General features: G+C 41.5%; 1 protein-coding gene and 1 long non-coding RNA gene across 2 annotated transcripts in view; one reads left to right on the plus strand and one right to left on the minus strand.

Annotated features, from left to right (window-relative positions):
• Positions 1-21464, minus strand: part of CCDC80 (coiled-coil domain containing 80) — a 101183-nt gene that overhangs the window by 70874 nt on the left and 8845 nt on the right. The window contains exon 3 of the mRNA XM_075853911.1: positions 16844-17000. Within this exon, the coding sequence (XP_075710026.1) occupies positions 16844-17000 (157 nt within the window). The remainder of the gene's footprint in view (positions 1-16843; positions 17001-21464) is intronic.
• Positions 422-21464, plus strand: part of LOC142743293 (uncharacterized) — a 33007-nt gene continuing 11964 nt past the window's right edge. The window contains exon 1 of the long non-coding RNA XR_012881537.1: positions 422-502. This is a non-coding gene — a long non-coding RNA (uncharacterized LOC142743293). The remainder of the gene's footprint in view (positions 503-21464) is intronic.

Genomic DNA, 21464 nt, shown 5'->3' on the forward strand with positions numbered 1-21464 from the left:
CAAGCATACATACATACATACAAGCAAAAATACATGCACATATACACATACATGCACATATACACATACAAATATGCAAACATACATACAAGCAAACATACAAGCAAACATACATACAAGCAAACATACATACAAGCAAACATACATACATGCAAACATACATACATGCAAACATACATGCACATATACACATACAAACATGACAACATACATACAAGAAAACATATACATACATACATACATACATACATACATACCAACATACATACAAAAATAAACTCACCTAAGACGTTCCCACGAAGAGCTGAACGGTCCCGTCACTTTTCTTCTCCCATTCACAATAACAGAGCGGTGGGCGCAGATGAAGTAATCACGTGGGCCTGATATGATTACGTCATCTGCGCCACAACGCATTGTTACTACCGTATGAATGCGAGCGGCGCCAAGAAGAAGGAAGATGGCAAGTGACGGGACCGTTCAGAGCGCCGTTAGAACGTCTTAGGTGATTATTATTTTATTTTATATATTTTTAGTTGTTCGCCGGGTGCTGATGCAGCACCGATGCGGCGGGTACAAAAATGTAGTGACAGGGTGGGGGAGGGAAAAGTGGCTTGCCGAAACGGGGTGAGTGTAGTGTAGTGTAGTGTAGTGCAGTGTAGTGTAGTGTAGTTGACATTCACGGTAAGTTCGTCTCAATCGGGCTTACCATGCCCGCTTGAGACGAACATTCTCCCGATGTTGCTAGAACTACAGTATCTAGCAACATCGGGAGCGCGCACACTGCAGAGCAGAGCGGCTTGATTGACATCGAGCCGCTCACGCCCCTTTTTAGAAAAGATAACCAGCACTTGCTGAGTTATCAAGTGTAAAAAAAAGGCACTTAGGAAATGAATTTTAATTTTTTTTTAACACCAAATGTTTTAAAATTCATTTCCTGCTTAGAATGTGTAAAAAAAAAAATTTGAGTCAACTTGGGACAACCCCTTTAAGCACTGATAAGAAGTAAAGCTCTGTTCACATTTGCATTGTCGCTTCAATTTACAATTAAAACCACAACTCTCTGCCGTATAACAGATTGCAACAACACCAGAATGGGGTTTGTTGGAGTCCTGTCATGGTGGTTGTTGTTTTGACTGGAAGAATAAAGCAGAATGCAGCGCTATTCGTCACGTCAAATTTGATGGAATGGAGCCTCTGATGCAAATGTAATCAGAACCAAAAGCTGCCCATGCACCTACAATTACTGTTGGGTGAACGCTCGTTTGGCGGTCTGCTGTTCCTACCTACTGCCCCATACACATGCTCGCTTGGATTAGCTGAGCACGCTTGGGAAGAGGGGACTCCTCTGGCAACAGTTTATCTTACATGGGAATAAAGTATCGGATTTACCATCAGGGGAGAGTTGTGACACCACCATACACATTAGATAGTCAGCCGACCTTCCTCTAATGTGTATGGGCACCATTTTCATATTTCTCTTGTACACTTAAAGGGGTTTTCCACCTTCTGACAACTGATGACCTATACGGTGGATAGGTCATCAGTACATGATCTGTGGGGGTCCGACACCCGGACCCCGCACAGATTAGCTGATCCGGTGCCTCCAGACGTACATGCCAGAAGCAGTTAGCTCCGGGCACGGAATAGCAGCCTAGCTGCAGTACTGCAGCTCTGATCCTATTCAAGTGAATAGGAGCAGACCTGCAGTTCTGCAGCACGGCCGCTATGCTATGTACGGAGCCAACTGCTTCCGGGTTCCGTACATAGCATTATGTGCCATAACATCCGGGGCCCGCAGGCCACCGGAGCGGCTTATCTGTGCGGGGTCCGGGTGTCGGACCCGCACTGATGATATATCGATAACCTATCCGGTGGATAGGTCATCAGTTGTCAGGAGGTGGACAACCCCTTTAATGGGCTTTTATATAACATTGGTTGTTCTCCTTTAAAAATATATATTATGTGATGAAAAACATATTTAATCGTGTAATTCTTTCAATTTATAATAAGAATGATGTCTAGTTTTGGCAGTCAATCATAATTTTCAGGCAATAGTCAAACAAAGCACAGGGACTTACATAGTAATTAGATGCCGGTGGATTGACAGAATGATACAACTGTAATCAAATTATGAACATATGTTTTACTCCATCAACACATGAACATTAAATATTGTTTATCCATATTAAAACAATGATTTTGATGAACCCCAGGGAATTTGTTTTTGTAATAAAAAAGCTGCAACTCCAATATTTGCATTATTATTTTCAAAGGTTCATTCTCTTAGGCTCTGTTCACACTCTGTTTTTTTTGCTGCTGATTTTAATGTGAAAGCCATGTCGGAATCAGCACCAAAAAATGCCTGAAACTGCCTCCCATTCATTTTAATGGGAGGCAGATGCGTTTTTTCTTTCTTCCTGCGGTTCCGTCTCAGACCTCCCATTGAAATCAAAGGGAGGCAGAGAAAGCATTTTTCCAGCGTTTTTTGCCCGAGTCTCTCAATGGCCGCAACTGAAAAAACACAGCGAAAAACGCTGTGAAATCTGCGGCAAGAAACTGCAGGCAGGTATTTTTTCTGCCTCCAAAATATTCTGTGTGGACAGGGCCTTAAAGTGTAGTGTCACCAGAAAGTTATATATTATTTGAATCAAGGTTTTTCCGATTATAAACATTTTTTGTGAATATTCAGTTTTCACACAGTGTACTAAATCAGTCACAATATCTATTTTATCTGTTTTCTGTAGTTTAGTTGTCATCTTTGCTGTGTGCGCTGGGACAGAATGAGCAGAGTCATCTCTCAGTTAATAACAGCTCTATTGTACTGCTGCCTAGATTAGCAAGCACACACACACACACACACACCCCTCTCTGCTCTCTGTATGTAGCTCCCTGTTCTTTGGGGGAGGGGGCTCTACTACATCACGTCATGGAGACTGTGAGGGTTAAGACACATGTGGCGAGCCACGTCTCCATGTTAATGCAATTTTCTTTCACATCGTGGCCACACCTCAGCCAGCCGTACATGGGCTGCCACGTGTGTCTGCACCCTAATAGCTTGTGACATTTTTTCTCATTCAAATTAGGTCAGCTAGAGTGATACAGTAACACATTATTACCCCAAAACTCTGATCAATATATGAATACCTAATGTTTGCAATATAAAGACTCCTCATTTCTCGTTAATTTCATCTGCCATAAAGCACACACACCCTGCTGCACTGTTTATACTGTCAGACAATACATGAAGGAAGTGTAAGTCTCCAATGAGATACTAGTGAGAATGAACCCACCTTGTTTATTGGATACGTGATAAATTATTTTTTTTAATCCATCTTTAATCGCAGGTGAGGCATGCATAGAAATATTTATATGTGAAATATAAAGTGCTGATACATATATCAATGTATTTTTATGACATGAATACATTGCCAAATTTGGGGTTCAGGCTGAACCTAGATATATATATGAGCCCCCACACTACTTTTTACCACACATATAAATGTGTTGGCAATAGTAGGCAGAGCTCCAGACTGCACAATTATTTATGAACATTTTTCATTACTTTTTTATCTATCATTGTTTTTAGCCTATGCCAAATTCTTGCACACGCTGCATGAGGGAAAAATACTGATACAGTATTAATAATTCTCCCCCGATGCTTCTACTTGTTGGAATATGCTGGAAAATCTTGTGTAGTTAAATGGGTTGTCCAAACCGGACAACTGATGACCTATCCACCGGATAGGTAATCAGTATATGATCTGTGGGGGTCCGACACCTGGACCCCGCACCTATCAACTGCTCGAGCTGATTCTGGTGTCATATGAAAAATGAGATTCTAATCTTTCATATGTCACCAGGATCGCAGTTCTAGCTGTGAAACAACCGAGATATCACCAGTAGAAAACACAGTCAGGAATGGAAGCTGTATACTATATAATCACGCTGTGCTGCTGGGCTGGGAAGAGGAGAAGCTGGCTGCTGATTGGACAGCGTCATACAGAAAACATAACACCGCCCACAGTGAAAATAAAGAGTCTCCTCCTATTTGGCTATTAGAGCCAAATTAGCATATTTATAAAAATTTTCATAACTGCAAATAGTAAACGTTTTTGAAAAAAATAAACTGTAGTTTTCAGGATCATAGCGCCTATTAGGAGATAGAACATTAATAAACTAGTGATAGATCCTCTTTAAGCATTGCTTTACCAGATCTTTGCAGGGAGAATCAGTACCTTCTAAGAGCTTTTAAAAGGAAGCACAGTTTTTGGGAGGACATTAAAAGGTTAAAAAAGCTAAAATCAGACATACTTCATTCAAATGACTCAAGCAACATATGAGACTATGATGTCATTGTCTAAACCATGACTGGTTTCAACTTCCCATTATCTACTCGTTGTCTTCCCCTTGAGACTCAGACAGATTCTACTACACTGTGCACATCGTCATTCTTGGTTGTTGAAGCATAGTTTCCATTCATTCCATAGAGGACAGAAAGTCTCACCATGTACCCTGCACAATCATTAGTATCTACTCATATGCTAAGCAAACCAAGATGGCAATGATCTGTTACCATTATATTTCCCTGGTATAAAGAAATACATAGACTGGGGGAATGCAAAGGTCTTTTCATTGTAATTTAATGTGAGGCTTATGTTAATTTTGCCTCTTTGAAACAACAACTCACCAGGGGATACATAAAATAAGTGTAATCCAATCTTACTAAATGGGGTGAAAGTACATGAATCTAGAAAGCGGTTTGGTCTCTAGGGTACTACACATGGTATGCAAGCTCAGTTATCAAACATTTGCTTTACAAAGTTGAGGAACAAAAAGCTTTAAAATGAAAAGGCATATGTAAGGCTTCGTTCACATCTGCGTCAGGGCTCCGTTCCGAGGTTCCGTCGGAGCAGAGCCCTGACTGACACAAACGGAAACCATAGGTTTCCATCACTATAGATTTCAAAGGTGACGGATCCGGTGCCAATGGTTTTCGTTTGTCTCCGTTGTGCAAGTGTTCTGTCATTTTGACGGAATAGCTATGGTGATGGAAACGGAAACCTATGGTTTCCGTTTGTGTTAGTCAGGGTCCCGTTCCGACGGAAAACTGCAACGGAACGTCGGAACGGGACCCTGGCGCAGGTGTGAACAAAGCCTAATGTAAAAGTACCATCTAGTACCATAGAATGCCATATAACACTTTCATATACTTGCCTAACTAATAATGCTATTCAGTGGCGTCATCATCAAGTACGACAAAAAAAAAACCAACAACTTTATAATGTATAGTATTTAGAGAGCAGTGCCAAACAAAGTAAATACCACTATATAGTGTTGAAATAATACCTAACATACAGTGACCCAAAAATGTAATCTAACAGTATCTATATAATTCCTAAATAAAACTGCTATACAATTAGTATTAAAATTAGCGGTGGTCACCAGCCTTGAGTGCTAAGTCATTTGTGGCACCCCCTTCGGCAGGGCTGGATGATGTAGTCGCACATCCCCCCTATGACCAGATGTGGTTGCAACCCCCTAGAACTCTACCATAGACCATCTGTATACATTAAAGGAGAAGGCATTTAGTTCCTTATCTATATTTGTCATCCAGTTCTATACAACACATCAGACAATAGGGAGATTTATCAGTACTATCGTACGATGAATATACAGAAATATATGAAGCATTAAAAAAATATGCAAATTGAGCCAAATTTATCCAAACGACAAATGTGGCATGATAAATTTGTCTCAACTTGCTACACATGTATTATTAGTATAATGTGCAAAATAATGGCGCCCTACTTGAATTTTATGCCTAAGTATTGCCACTTTTTCTTACCTTTTTTTTTTTTTAAACTGGAGGCATGCATTACATATGTATATGTGTCCACTTTTATAGAGCAATTTGCAACAATATCTTTCCCACCGTCAGTTGCTAGATGCAATCATGCCTACTGATGGACTTCAGGAAAGCAAGGCATAAAGAGGTTATTTCAATAAAAGTAAATATATTGGGGATCTGCCGCATTGCTATTCAATTATTTAAAGGGGTTTTCCACCTTCTGACAACTGATGACCTATCCACCGCATAGGTCATCAGTACATGACCTGTGGGGGTCCGACACTCGGACCCCACACAGAACAGCTGGTCTGGTGCCTCCGTGCACCGGACGTACAAGCCGGAAGTAGTTGGTTCCGGCCACAGAATAGCGCCCGAGCTGCAGTACTGTATTCAAGTGAATAGGAGCAGACCTGCAGTTCTGCAACACGGCCACTATGCTATGTACAGAGCCAACTGCTTCCAGCTCCATACATAGCATTATGTGCCATAACCTCTGATGCCCGCAGGCCACCAGAGCGGCTTAACGGTATGGATGATATACTGATGACTTATCCGGTGGATAGGTCATCAGTTGTCAGAAAGGGAAAACCACTTTTTAATATAACAGTTTAAGTTGACCAAATGTGAACCCACATTCTAGTTCTCAAAATGTTGTGATTTTCATTATTAGGCTGGTCGTAGACATTAAATTTTAGTCTTCAAATCTTGACAGTTTTTGTTAAATCTGCTTTGGGGCCTGGATTGAACAGCTTGAATTTTTACCAGTACAATCATGTTATTTCCACTTACATAAAGGTATCTGCCAGACTCTTAACTCCCCTACTCTATTGACTGGTGGGACAGTTACGTTAGCAGGGATGTAAGGGCTGAATAACTGTATTCATGTAGCTCTGGCATCCTTTCTTTATTAGGATCAAGCTAGTGGAGTATTCAAGACTATCATACTGTAGCTTTCCTCCAGTGACAATATGGGGAAAGTGGTAGTCTCAGACTTTGCTGGTGCCCTTAATATATTTGAGAACAGGCTAAGTAAAAAGAGCGACGGGCACAGCCAGTGGCGTCACCATTCTGAAGCAGGGAGGCTGTAGAGAAGCTGCAGGGAATTGTGGCTGAGTAAGTATTATTTTTTAACCCCACCATAATGTGACCCAGGGTCATAAACAAGTGGGTTATGGGATTCAAACCTCCCCCTAGATCCCTTTCTCGTCCTGATCGTGGCTCTCATCTTTGGGCTATTGTACATTATATATACTGTATATAATGCTGTCTGCCATCTACTGATGAAAGGTGAAAATGACATGGAAAAATGTCATCTTTCACTAGCAGGTGACAGAGAGCAGCGCTCCAGCTTCTCCAAATCACTGCTGGCTGGAACAGTCCTGTCTTACTGTGCCCAGCCCCTCTGTGAGACAAATCCAGCAGAGAAGGTATGCGCGTGTACAGTACATGTTGCAGGGTGTGTGCATTTGTGTATATATATATATATATATATATATATATATATATATATATATATATATATATGTATTTGTGTGAATATAGGTGCGTATGTGTGTCACAGTGTGTTTATGTATTTGAAAGTGTGTATATGTATGTTTTTGTATGTTTGTGTGAATATTTGTGTATTGTGTGAGTATTTGTGACACTATGTATATGTGTGTTTTTCTGTACTATGCAGTGACCATTGAAATAATTTTATTTTCGGATACAAAATATGTTTTATCTGTAAAATTATAGAAGCTGAAAGAGATATATTGAAGTATAACCAGACCGCCATAATTATTGACGAGATCAGCAGAAATTTAATTTCCCCGGAATAAACACTTCACACATTTCTCTGTTTGTACAACGCCATAAATTAGGGGTTTATTGGTATTCAGCTAGAAGTGTAAAACAAAACCAGCAGTGTTCACAGGTAAACACAGAACACATATTCATTTCTATTCTGGGATGTGAAGAAATTATACAGAAATGGCTGGGGGTTTGATACAGACACACTCTGCCAGGTGGTTGAGGTATTATAAAATGTTTTTTTACATAGCCCATAGAATAGTCTTTTCATAATAGAACATTTTGTGCCATGAGATATAAAAAGGGACATTAGTTTCCTAAATTTAAATTCTGACTGGAATCTTACTTTATCATTTGACCTATGCCATCATTTGACCTATGCCCTGTGAATAATGTAATATATAGGCCTACAGAAAAATATATAGACCATAGAAAAGTGAATCACAAATGAATAATCTGTATTTGCCTTGAAGTTAGTGATGTGGCCTCCAGTGTTTTCAGATGTCTGTGGTTAAACTGACAAATACTGAAATTAAAGAAATTTGATATTTATGTGGCTTTTGAGCAGATCAAAAGAAAAAGACCAGCGTGTGCTAACCTTACTGACTTTATAACAGAAACTTTTGGTTTAAATATCTCTGTCAGCATTTCTGTAAAATATATTAAAGGGAATTTGTTACCACAGACAAACCCACTCTTTATATGGACGTATACCTCTTCATAGTGAATAGTTAGATTCTTCCACCAGAACCAGTGCAGAAACGGAGATTTAATTTGTGGATCTTTTCCTGCCATATACACAAATTGAATAATCTGAAAGGGATTGTCAAGAAGACCCATTATTTTACTTTTAAAACCTGTAAATTAGACAAGTAAGAAATGAATGATAGATGGGATGGCAACATAGAAGGATGTGTTGCAGGGATAGGCAAAGACAGCAGAGGGCCTCCAGGCGAGTAGAATATATGGGCTATGGTCTCCATTAGCCTTTTACTTCTCCAACAATCCAACAGTAAGCTATGAAATTAATTAGCTTGGTAAGAAGGTGCGTGTGGCCTGTAACCTGACCAAGACGTGGGTTCCTTCAGCTCCATAACACCTTGAGCTAATTTAAATGGACACCGTCCTAGTCTAATATAGTGGAAACAGCCACTAAACTACCCATCTGTGCCCCCTGTACTGTTTAATGGGTTTATTGCCCTGTTTAATTACACTCTGTAGCAGAGGAAGAAGCCTAGGCCTTAATTTTTGCTTCAACTGGCCTGTCTGTCACATACCAGCTTTCTAGAAGCGATGGGTTACCTGATTCGTCTCCTGTGACTGCTGGCACTGGACCATCCATGGTGCCAATTCATCTCGCCACCAGACCTGCAGGATCATTGGTGTGACCTTCCTCTGGAAAAAACCACGACGCTCGTTCAGATGATGTTGATACCTCAGACAGCTAGTGGACTTCAGCGCTAAATCTCTCCCCTCCTTCCAAATTGGAAATTCACAGGTTCCTGTGTATGAAGGCCCCATTTATTCCACCCGCTGATAAAAAGGTGGGTAGCGCCACACAGAATCAGAGACAAGATGCCATCTTTACTTTCTGTGACCTAACCTGCCAAACTAACACCAGAATTTTATAAGTTATACCCTGGTTACCAGGGCACTACCTGAAATGTGATTGCGGCAGCATGACCGCATTTGCACAACGGCCTGTTTATTTCCACTGAGGCTGCACAAGATAAGGGGCAGCACCTTTTTGCTGCGACAGGCTTCCATCACTACTATTAATTAGGTTGAGCTCAGGAAAACAGTCTGGCACCGAGCTGGCAACAGAGGAAGGCAAGTACTGCATAACCTCAGATACACGAAGCCGATAACTACACTTTACTGCAGGCTATACATCTTCCTGCTCTCCAATCTGCGTACACTTCTTGCACCTTAAGAGCATAGCTCAAATTTTACCCTGTTGTATATCGACTAGAACTTCTTCTATATATGTGCATGTGCGTTTCGCCCACTATTTCAATCATTCTATGGGTATGGACCCAAATCTTTTTGAACTGACAATTCTATCTAATACCTAGCTGTTCATTGAGTCTGGAAAGGAGTTTGACCGTGGAGCTGCCATTCTCAAAGAGATCAGCTCCGAATGAGTGCCCCTCAGATGGGGGACAAGATAATGACCAAGATAGCGAAGTGGAAGAACCATGCCAACACTCAGAACCACCGATATCCAGATAATTTCTCTCAGACGACTGCTGGCAGATTCTCTAGACCCCTATTGTAAGAACTTATAAGAAATCAAACATGAGCTCAAACAAGTGGACATCAGGGTTGAAACCCTTAAAATACAAGTAGTAGCGGTAAATGATCATAGCATTGCTGTGGCAAATACCTTCATGTTTTCTATATGTCTTCGCTCATAGAAGACCAAGATAATAAAAGCAGAAGAAACAAGGAGGCAGGAAGGCTCCAGAAGGCTGACCCTTCGGACAGCTCATTCACTCTAAACTATTACATGTTGATGATAAAATAGCTGTCCAATTTATAGACTTTTATCAAAAGCTTTAGAATACAGATGTAGCGAACTTTAACTTGATTTTTAACGCATTAAATACGTAGTAGCAGAAAAGAAACTTTAATATGACTTTTTCAATGGTTTTCAACAGCTTAAGGCTTCGTTCACATCTGCGCTAGGGCTCCGTTTCGACGTTCCGTCGGAACGGAGCCCTGAGAAACACAAACGGAAACCATAGGTTTCCATTTCCATCACCATTGATTTCAATGGTGACGGATGATGATGGAAACGAAAACGTTTGGTTTTCGTTTGTGTCAGTCAGGGCTCTGTTCCGATGGAATGCTCTGACGGAACGTCGTAACAGAGCACTGACACAGATGTGAATGAAGCCTTAGTGATAAGTTCTTACACTGCAGAAAGTTATCAGAGTCGAGATAAGGATGGCTACATCTGTATTTCACTTTCGGATACCAAAGAGATAAGTGAAAAGAAATCTGATGTGACCCAGACTTTTCTGCATTCTCTCAACCTTCCATCCATACCTTTAGATAGATAGGCCCTACTCACATGCCCATTTACGCTTTTAGAATTAGAAAAGGCCCTTAAAGTGTAGCTAAACATTTGACAAACTTCTGACATGTTAAGTGACATGTCAGAAGTTTGGATCTGTGGGGGTCCGAGCACTGAGACCCCCACCAATCGCTACAACGAGGCAGCTGAAGCGCTCGTGTGAGTGCTCAGCCGCTTCGTGTCTGTTCGGATTTTTCCGGAAAGCCGATGTATCGGAGTACGGGCTCATAGACTTTCTATTGAGTCCTTACACCGATACATTTATTTCCGTAAAAAGCCTAACAGACACGATGCGGCTGACAGCTCTTCAGCTGCTTCGTTCTAGCGATTGGTGGGGGTCTCAGTGCTCGGACCCCCACAGATCCAAACTTCTGACATGTCACTATGACATGTCAGAAGTTTGTCCAACGTTTAGCTACACTATAATACCACCAGACAGTTTACAGTTACATATATATGTAGCTATCTTTATCTTGACTCTTAACGCATTAAATACACAGTGGCAAGAAACTTTAACTTGACTTTTTCAATGGCTTTTCTTGCATGTTATCATGCTGCAGCAAGTTATCAGAGTCAAGATAAACTTGGCTACATTTGGACTATGTCACGTTTAAAAACATCTCAATGACTCAAGTTTTTGAAGGTATGAAATTACACACTACTTGTTGAACCGCTACCTGATCATATGCTACATGCGTATATATCAGTAATACCTAAGGAAGGGAAGGATCATACCCACTGTAGTAATTTCTGACTGATTTCCTTTTGAATAATGAGCTAAAACTCTTAAAATCTTCTGGCATTAAGATTGCAGCTCCCTCTCTCTCATCTTATAAATAAGGAACAAGTAGGAAACAAAACATCACGACCAGAATATCTAATCCACTTAGCAAAGCAAACCTCTATCCCTTTAGTCTTACTCAGTACGGATTCCGAGAAGGCATTCAATAAGGTGGATTAGAAATTTATGGCAGCCACTTTTTGCAAAATTGCAAAATGCCTTCTCTAAGGCTATTATTTCTATGTATCATAACCTGTACAAAAACTTTTTGGACTATAATGGTAAAACAAGGCGCAAATGAAACCCACGCAGAAGCCTCTTAAATTCCTTAACTCTCCCATTTGCTATTTATGCATTACAATCATATTGTTTCTTTCCTATGGAAAAATCTTCCATGTTTGGATGCCGCTGTCCGGACCACAGCAATGGAGAAACTGGTGTTACAGGTACCACCTTCTTCTATGTGTATCTCAAAACTATATAGCATATTGAAAAGTCAGCTGAACCCACTCTCCTCTCTACTACCCCTGACAGCAAAAGACAGAGGAAAGAGGGATAGGGCATCGTTGATTGTCGTTAACGCAAGAAATAAGCTTCTTCCCGAGCATTTATGGCTGGTGTTACAGCTTTCTGCCAACCAACTCGTGATGCAGATCGATCAGTGTGATTTTCAGTTCCGGGTTGTATTTGTGTCTCAAATTTATTGTAATAGTCAACACATTCTGAAAAGTTTCTAAACAAATTGGCTGACATCATTCAGCAATGGGGCTATGCGTACACAATACTATTTGCTTCGTTCTTGGTTGGCGTTTGCGGATTCTGTCCCACTGGTTAATTGCTCCCAGCTGTTGTCTTTCTTTCTACTTTGGTAGGAAAGTTTTCCATGTTAGCTGTTCCTAATGAAAGTGTATACTCATATATACTTTATATTGTCATGCTTTCTTTGCACACCCTTCCATGTCATTTATACATGGGATTATTACAGATTTGTGTTGACACAGCTGCTCACTTTACAGCATCTGCTCGGTTACAAGTTTGCTCAAATTGCTTATTTAATTTTAGAGCGTTTCTTTTAAGCTTTCCCTGATGGTGTTACTTTGTCTTTCCCGGCTAATCTCAAACTTGTTGTGTGTACCTGGTGATTTCAAGGATTTCACTTCTGTTATGCAGTAAATCCTTACATCGGAACATAACATGCACCACACCTAAGATAGCACACGTTCTGCCTCTCCTTCACAATGAAAAATACTGAAGCTAATCCGCGAGATGCCCAAACAATGAAGTAAAAATTTATTAGTGAAATGATTTTGTGTAGAGGAGATTGCAGTAGATCCCTTTGCTGGGGTTCCTCAGTTGCCTATAAAGTAGAAGGTCCGGGAGAGTCCACAATTCAACTCACTGAACAAAAGTCTAATCTTACTTATAATGGGTTCCATGATGCTGGAGTATTTATTTAGACTCCATGTAGGGTGATCATGATACAACTCTATACATATGCCTAGGGTGTCTTGATCAGGACCCGATACCCTTGAAGAACTCTGCATTATGTAAGATTTTGTGTGGGGAGAGATGGAGTCTAAATGTCTAAAAAATCAGCCTATGATAAAAAAAAAATCTACTTTTACCAAAGCATCACAGGAGCATGGCAGTATGTACATAGCATGTATCTGCTTTCATATGTGTTTTGTAAGCACATAGGTGTAAATGTAGACTCTGTGGGTTTAGAAACTGGGTGAGTAACTTATTTAACATGGGAATGGAAGGATAATATACAGTGGGCCTCATGTATCAAACTCACATAGAAAGCGTCTTTGCTGCCCATACCAACCAATCAGATTGCACCTTTTATTTCACCAGGGCCAGTTACAAATTAAAACTTAACTCTAATTGGTTCTTGACAACAAAGACTCCTTTTCATTTAAGTCACTTTAGATACATAAGATGCAATATATCTTCAACACAAATAAGGATGTTTCGTGTACATGCAACATGTGCCTACGCCATGCAATAAATTCATAGACTTGGGCATGTACATACTACATTAATGGTCCTGTTGACCCAACATTTTCAGTGTACTGTACTTCTGCTTTCAACCAACTTCCGACGTGTCATAAAGATATGACAGCAGCTAGCATTGATGTGGAGATCACAGCCACTTCTGACCACCATCACCCTTTGGTTCCATAGTAAAGCCAGGAATGAGCCCTTACTACCTAACATAACTATTTTAAGCAATAAAAAGTAAGATAGTATTGCCATGTAGCAGATTTTCTACATAAAAAAGAACCAATAGTGCTATATAGCAGAAAACCCTACTATATTTTTTTTCACCTCGCAAAAAAGAACAATGTTGCTGCACCTGAGTGGAACGCTACCCAAGCCTCTGTACCCATAGCAGCTGCAATGACTGGAAGCCTTCTCTGTCCCCATTACACATGACATAGGGACTTTTTTTTTATCTTTAAGGGGGCAAGTTATTTTTTATACTTATTAATAATTAATTCAGTCTGAATATCTGCTTCCCGCCCAATAGGGTCAAAATCAATTTAGGGATTGTAAAGTGATTAATATGTGACATATGGCTGGAGCTAATCTGGTCCTTTCATAAGAAGAAATAAGCATGATGACTGTTCCAGTATACAGATAAATCTGGACTATGTGCCGCAACAGACAGGAAGTCATTTAGCTCTGTTCAGCTGAACAGGAAAAATAGCTGTGAATAGGGAGGATACATGTTAATCCATCAGATTTTAGAACTGTCCAGTTTTATTTATTCATGTCTGCATTGTGACGCTGGAAACTTCCAAGCCTATAACTGAATTAGTATAATTTATTGTTAAACTATCCTGGTTAATAAAAATGGATGCCAACTTTGGTCAACACCCTCATATCAAAGTAAAGATTTACCTTGTATATATATTATATAATCAAACAACCTAAGCAACAACCTCACACCAAGAGTGGCGTGTACTGGGGTCCCTTTAAATGTATAGACCTAAAAACGAAAAAATGGGACACAGCCCTAAAGCAAGTAATGTACTCCAAAGATAAAAGTACAAAAAATCTTTATTAAATATAATAACAATGACAAATAATGGGAAAAGAGATCTGATACAATGAACATGGAGACATATACAACAGGGTCAGGTGAAAAAGACCAGAACCAACAGAGTCAACCGTCCACTAGAGACCTAACACACGCTCAATTATAAGGGGAGGTTAGTCCCATACATAGTGCCATGTAATCAGCTAGATGAGCAACGTATAAAATATATCAGTATGCGCAGCCTGCACAGTATATGATGCATGTAACAGTACGTGCACAATCTATACAAAATAGTAGGTAGTACGTGAGAGGTTTAAACTGGAAAACATACAAATAGTATAAAGGCTCAAATAGCCAGGAAAAATATAACTGGCTGAAATAGCACAACACTGTGGAGGCTACAAAGGGCTGAAAAAACCTGTGCACATACCCAGAGACATGATGAGGAGCGTGGAGGATCAATGGAGTGGATGGGTGAATGAACGCCTCGACGCGCGTTTCGCCCTGTGACCGGCTTCGTCAGGAGCCTCCTGACGAAGCCGGTCACAGGGCGAAACGCGCGTCGAGGCGTTCCTTCACCCATCCACTCCATTTTTCAGCCCTTTGTAGCCTCCACAGTGTTGTGCTATTTCAGCCAGTTATATTTTTCCTGGCTATTTGAGCCTTTATACTATTTGTATGTTTTCCAGTTTAAACCTCTCACGTACTACCTACTATTTTGTATAGATTGTGCACGTACTGTTACATGCATCATATACTGTGCAGGCTACGCATACTGATATATTTTATACGTTGCTCATCTAGCTGATTACATGGCACTATGTATGGGACTAACCTCCCCATACCCCCAGGCTTACTAACTACTTACTTATAATTGAGCGTGTGTTAGGTCTCTAGTGGACGGTTGACTCTGTTGGTTCTGGTCTTTTTCACCTGACCCTGTTGTATATGTCTCCGTGTTCATTGTATCAGATCTCTTTTCCCATTATTTGTCATTGTTATTATATTTAATAAAGATTTTTTGTACTTTTATCTTTGGAGTACATTACTTGCTTTAGGGCTGTGTCCCATTTTTTCGTTTTTAGGTCTATATATATTATATAATTCCTGAATGACCACCCCATTCTTCATTCCATGGAAATTATGGTGCCTGTAGACAGCAGCCAATGGATTTGATTTGCCCATGCTTCCATAGTAACGTAATTGCTTCCAAGTGTATGGAAAAAGGCTATATAATAAGGAATTGCTATATAAGCAATTCCTTATTATATAGAAGTCAAGGGTCGCCAGAGGTGAACCTTAGTTTTAAGTCTCATCTCCATGTGTTTTAGGAAATAGAAGTACTATAAAAGCTGCTTAGCAGATGTCTCTTTGGAGCTACTGTTCCCTTGAGCGTTAAAATCTAATTTGCTAGGGAAAATTCTGCAGTTGTAGCCCTTCAGAGACAAGTCTCCACCAGGATTTTTTTTCTTCTAAACACTTTTTGTACTGGATCACTTAGCTTAAGGAGAACATTCATATGAGCTATTAGTTTGGAAGTAGTGTACTTAATTGTATCCACCAAATGACCCCCCAACCCCCTTACCAAGTACATATGGGCTAGGAGCCAAAAATTGTTTGAAACATATACATGTATTCTAATGAGCACATACACTCCTCTTCCCCCTATTTCCTTACCTACCTTTAATTTACATTGGCACACGGGAGATTTGTTGCAGAAATTTCTCCAACTGAAAATCTTTTATATACATCTGAATGGGGTTGTTTCTGCAGTATTTGCATGGATTTTCGAAAACCCCATTCAGACGAATGGGACAATTGCAGGAATTTTTACAACAAATCTGCCGTTTGTGAACATACCCTTAATCTCTGTGGGAGATACACCAAAGACCTACAGGATAGACTTGAGCTACGGAAACCACACCTAAGTTCTAGTTGTTTTTTTTAACAGGATGTTAGAAGAAATATTTTCTCCCTCTTAACTCTTGCACTACTACAGAGTAACACTATAATTCATCTACAATGTTTGAGACAACACGTCCTGTAAGGTTACTACTCTTCAGAAATATTACTACATTATAAAGTATTGTATTCATTAGCGTTGCTCAAAATAAATTTGCTTAGACTCTACAGTACATAAAAAAATTATATTTGACAATGCTGAATAAATGACTTGAAAATAATATGTTATTCAATGTAAAAGCTCCCAGATAAAGCTAGCTGCCTAGAGATGGATGAGCATTCATGACTTTGCCAATGTATTGGTTAGTTAACATATAATATGAAAGAATTACTTACCCAGCTGGAAGTGATCAATTTTCATTGTGCTGTTGGTCAAAGTTCCTAAAATTGTGATAATTGAGATCTTTCTTACGGCCATCTCACAAACTGTCTCCAGATATTCATCTTGTTGCTGGGAATACATGTTGTTGTCCTCCTTTGGAGATGTGATAAGCTGTAAGACAGACATGAGATGTTCAAGCACAAACTAAGGTGTATCCCTTTTGCAATAGTAAATCAAGCTAATGCTTTATGATTTAGTATATGTAACAGCTCACATTCCTTTACTTGATGTTGTGCGTTGGGATAAACCAAAATTTTACCAAATCTAAAATAATCTATACACAATTTTTTGTTGAGGTCCTCATGAAACATTCCACCGTATGATCAGTGGCGTAGCTATAGGGGTCGCAGCGGTCGCAATTGCGACCGGGCCCCGAAGCCAGGGGCGCCCACGGCCCCCCCACCACATCAATAAAAAGTTACTATAGTAACTCGGGCCGCGGGCCCCTGTTACTATAGTAACATACTTTACTTACCTTCCTGTTTCCGGATCGCAGCGGAGGTCCTGACGTCAAGCACTGTGCGCAGCGCATGACGTCACAGCGCTATGCGCCGCGCACAGCATCGAGACGACAGAACTCCCGCCGCGGCCGAAGAGGAAGGTAATGTTAGCCCTGACTGGTGGGGTCCGACTCCCGGGACCCGCCAATCAGCTGTTTTGAAGGGGCCGCAGCACTCGTACGAGAGCTGCTCCCCTTCATTCCTGTCACTTCATTCCGGTCACACTGTGAATCCGTGTCGGCGATTCACAGTGTGGGCGAGTAGTGAAATGAAGGGGAAGCAGCTCTCGTACGAGTGCTGCGGCCCCTTCAAAACAGCTGATTTGCGGGTCCCGAGAGACACATCAGCTATTGATGGCCTCTCCTGAGGATAGGCCATCAATGTTTAGGGACTGTACAACCCCTAAGCCTACGATGCAGCAGGCTTAGGGGGCCCATGAGACAGAATCACAGATTGTGTGATCCTGTCTGCTGGGCCCTGTATCTAAGCCAATCACATGGTAGGCTTAGATACATGGCCCATGCGTGATCCTGTCTGCTGGGCCCTGTATCTAAGCCAATCACATGGTAGGCTTAGATACATGGCCCATGTGTGATCCTGTCTGATGGGCCCTGTATCTAAGCCAATCACATGGTAGGCTTAGATACATGGCCCATGTGTGATCCTGTCTGATGGACCCTGTATATAAGCCTACCACACTGTAGGTTTAGATACAGGGCCCCAGCACACAGTAATCTTATACTGTATAAGATTACTGTCTGCTGGACCCTGTATCTAAGCCTACGTTGTGGTAGGCTTAGATACAGGGTCCCACAGACAGTATCACACATGGGCCCTGTATCTAAGCCTAACACATGTGTTACTAATAATTTTTTGTGTGTTTTCTTACAGGTTCGGTCGTTGGACTACGTCGGATTCCAGGACTACTTCGATGACAGCTTTTTTTTTATTATCAATAAAATGGTTAATGAGGGCTGTGTGTTTTTTTTTTTTTATTTCAATAAAATATTTTTCTATGTCTTTGTGGTTTTTTTTAAACTATATTACTACCGCCTTAGTAATGGCCGCCGGCTGATTTCACAGCATCCATTGCTAAGGCAGGGCTTAGTGTTAGCCGATGCAGAGGCTAACACTAACCCCCTTTATTACCCCGGTACCCACCGCCACCAGGGGTGCTGGGAAGAGCCGGGTACGATCCAGTACCTGACGATCTGTAGTGATGGTCAGCCACTGGGGTGGCCGCAGGCTGGTATTATCAGGAGGGGAAAGGCCAAAAACAGTGGCCCTTCCCACCCTGGTGATGCTAGGCTGCTGCTGCTTTATTGTATCTGGCTGGTTATGAAAAATGGGGGGGACCCCACGTCATTTAAAAAAAAATAAAAAAATAAATAATTGGAAAGAACGATGTGGGGTCCCCCCCAATTTTCATAACCAGCCAGATACAACACAGCAGCAGCAGGCAGCATTACAAGGGTGGGAAGGGCCACTGTTTTTGGCCTTCCCCAGCCTAATACTACCAGCCTGCGGCCACCCCGGTGCCTGCCCGTCACTACAGATGGTCGGGTACAGGGTCGTACCCGGCTCTTCCCAGTACTCCTGGTGGCGGTGGGTACCGGGGTAATAATGGGGGTTAGTGTAGCCTCTGCACCGGCTAACATTAAAGAGGCTCTGTCACCAGATTTTGCAACCCCTATCTGCTATTGCAGCAGATCGGCGCTGCAATGTAGATTACAGTAACGTTTTCATTTTTTAAAAACGAGCATTTTTGGCCAAGTTATGACCATTTTTGTATTTATGCAAATGAGGCTTGCTAAAGTCCAACTGGGCGTGTTTAAAGTAAAAGTACAACTGGGCGTGTATTATGTGTGTTACATCTGGGCGTGTTTACTTCTTTTACTAGCTGGGCGTTCTGACGAGAAGTATCATCCACTTCTCTACACAACGCCCAGCTTCTGGCAGTGCAGAGACACAGCGTGTTCTCGAGAGATCACACTGTGTCGTCACTCACTTCCTGCCCCAGGTCCTGCATCGTGTCGGACGAGCGAGGACACATCGGCACCAGAGGCTACAGTTGATTCTGCAGCAGCATCGGCGTTTGCAGGTAAGTCGATGTAGCTACTTACCTGCAAACGCTGATGCTGCTGCAGAATAATAATAATAATAATAATAATAATCTTTATTTATATAGCGCCAACATATTACGCAGCACTTTACAATTTAGAGGGGACATGAAACAAACAATATCAGACATTACATAGTGACAAAGATCATTTACAGTTCAAACATGGAGAGTGAGGACCCTGCTCGCAAGAGCTTACAATCTATGAGGAAATAAAGGAGACACAAAGTGTCAATTGTAGCCTCTGGTGCCGATGTGGCCGACACGATGCAGGAACTGGGGCAGGAAGTGAGTGACGTCACAGCGTGATCTCTCGAGAACACGATGTGTGTCTGCACTGCCAGAAGCTGGGTGTTAACGAACAGAAGTGGATGATGCTGATTCGTCAGCATCATACACTCCCATTCCTAACGCCCAGCTAGTAAAAGAAGTAAAAATGCCCCGATGTACACACATAATACACGCCCAGTTGTACTTTTACTTTAAACACGCCCAGTTGTACTTTTGCGCCGATCTGCTGCAATAGGAGATAGGGGTTGCAAAATCTGCTGACAGAGCCTCTTTAAGCCTCGCCTTAGTAATGGAGGTTGTCAATCAGCCAGCGGCCATTACTAAGGCGGTGATAATAAAGTTTAAAAAGATACAAGCACATAGAAAAAATATTTTATTGAAATAAAAAAACACAACCCTCATTAACCATTTTATTGAGAATAAAAAAAACGCCGTCATTGAAGTCCTCGAATCCGAAGTCCAACAACCGAACCTGTAAAAAAAACACAAACACACAAAAATAATCAGTAACACATAAAGAAGCAAAATTATTATTCTTACCTATCCTGGGTCCAGCGCTGGAGACGCAATGTCAGCGAGCTGGGCCCTGTATCTAATCCAATCATGTGTGATACTGTCTGCTGGGCCCTATATCTAATCCGATCATGTGTGATACTGTCTGCTGAGCCACTGTATCTAATCCTATCATGTGTGATACTGCCTTCTGAGCCACTGTATCTAATCCTATCATGTGTGGTACTGTCTGCTGAGCCACTGTATCTAATCCTATCATGTGTGATACTGTCTGCTGGGCCACTGTATCTAATCCTATCATGTGTGATACTGCCTTCTGAGCCACTGTATCTAATCCTGTCATGTGTGATACTGTCTGCTGAGCCACTGTATCTAATCCTATCCATAGTTTATAGGGTCGTAGTGCTATAGATATGCTATGATGTCTCCTATACACACTTTTTTTTGGGCGGACACATATGTATTGGGGCTATTTCCCTGACATTTTAAGTCATGAGGGTATGTTCACACGGCAGCGTCTGTTATGGCTGAAATTACGGTGCTGTTTTCAGGAGAAAACAGCACCGTAATTTCAGCCGTAATGGCATGTGCAGGCGTCTTTCGCTGCGTCCATTACGGACGTAATTGGAGCTGTTTTTCTATGGAGTCCATGGAAAACGGCTCCATTTACGTCTGAAGAAGTGACAGGCACTTCTTTGACGCGGGCGTCTTTTTTACGCGCCGCCTTTTGACAGCGGCGCGTAAAAAAAAATGACCGTCGGCACAGAACATCGTAAGACCCATTCAAATGAATGGGCAGATGTTTGCCAACGCTTTTGAGCCGCATTTTCGGACGTAATTCAATGCTAAAGCGCCCGAATTACGTCCGTAAATAGGGAGTGTGAACCCAGCCTTAGTGACGCCCCGGCTGCTAGTGCTGCATTCACTTAGGAGACCCAGCGATGCAGCTGAAAGCTGCAGACCGTCGGCCATGAGAAGTTTGCGGGGGGGGGTGGGCCCCAGTAAGAATTTTTGCATCGGGGCCCATGAGCCTTTAGCTACGCCCCTGCGTATGATTGTATGATTGGTGTTTGCGATTGACTGCTGAAACACCCACGATCACTAAAAAAAAGGGCCTGCAGCACTCTAGGAGTATGTTCACACGGGCTATTT

The sequence above is a fragment of the Rhinoderma darwinii genome, chromosome 2, assembly GCF_050947455.1.
Source record: "Rhinoderma darwinii isolate aRhiDar2 chromosome 2, aRhiDar2.hap1, whole genome shotgun sequence".
Lineage (NCBI taxonomy): Eukaryota > Metazoa > Chordata > Amphibia > Anura > Rhinodermatidae > Rhinoderma > Rhinoderma darwinii.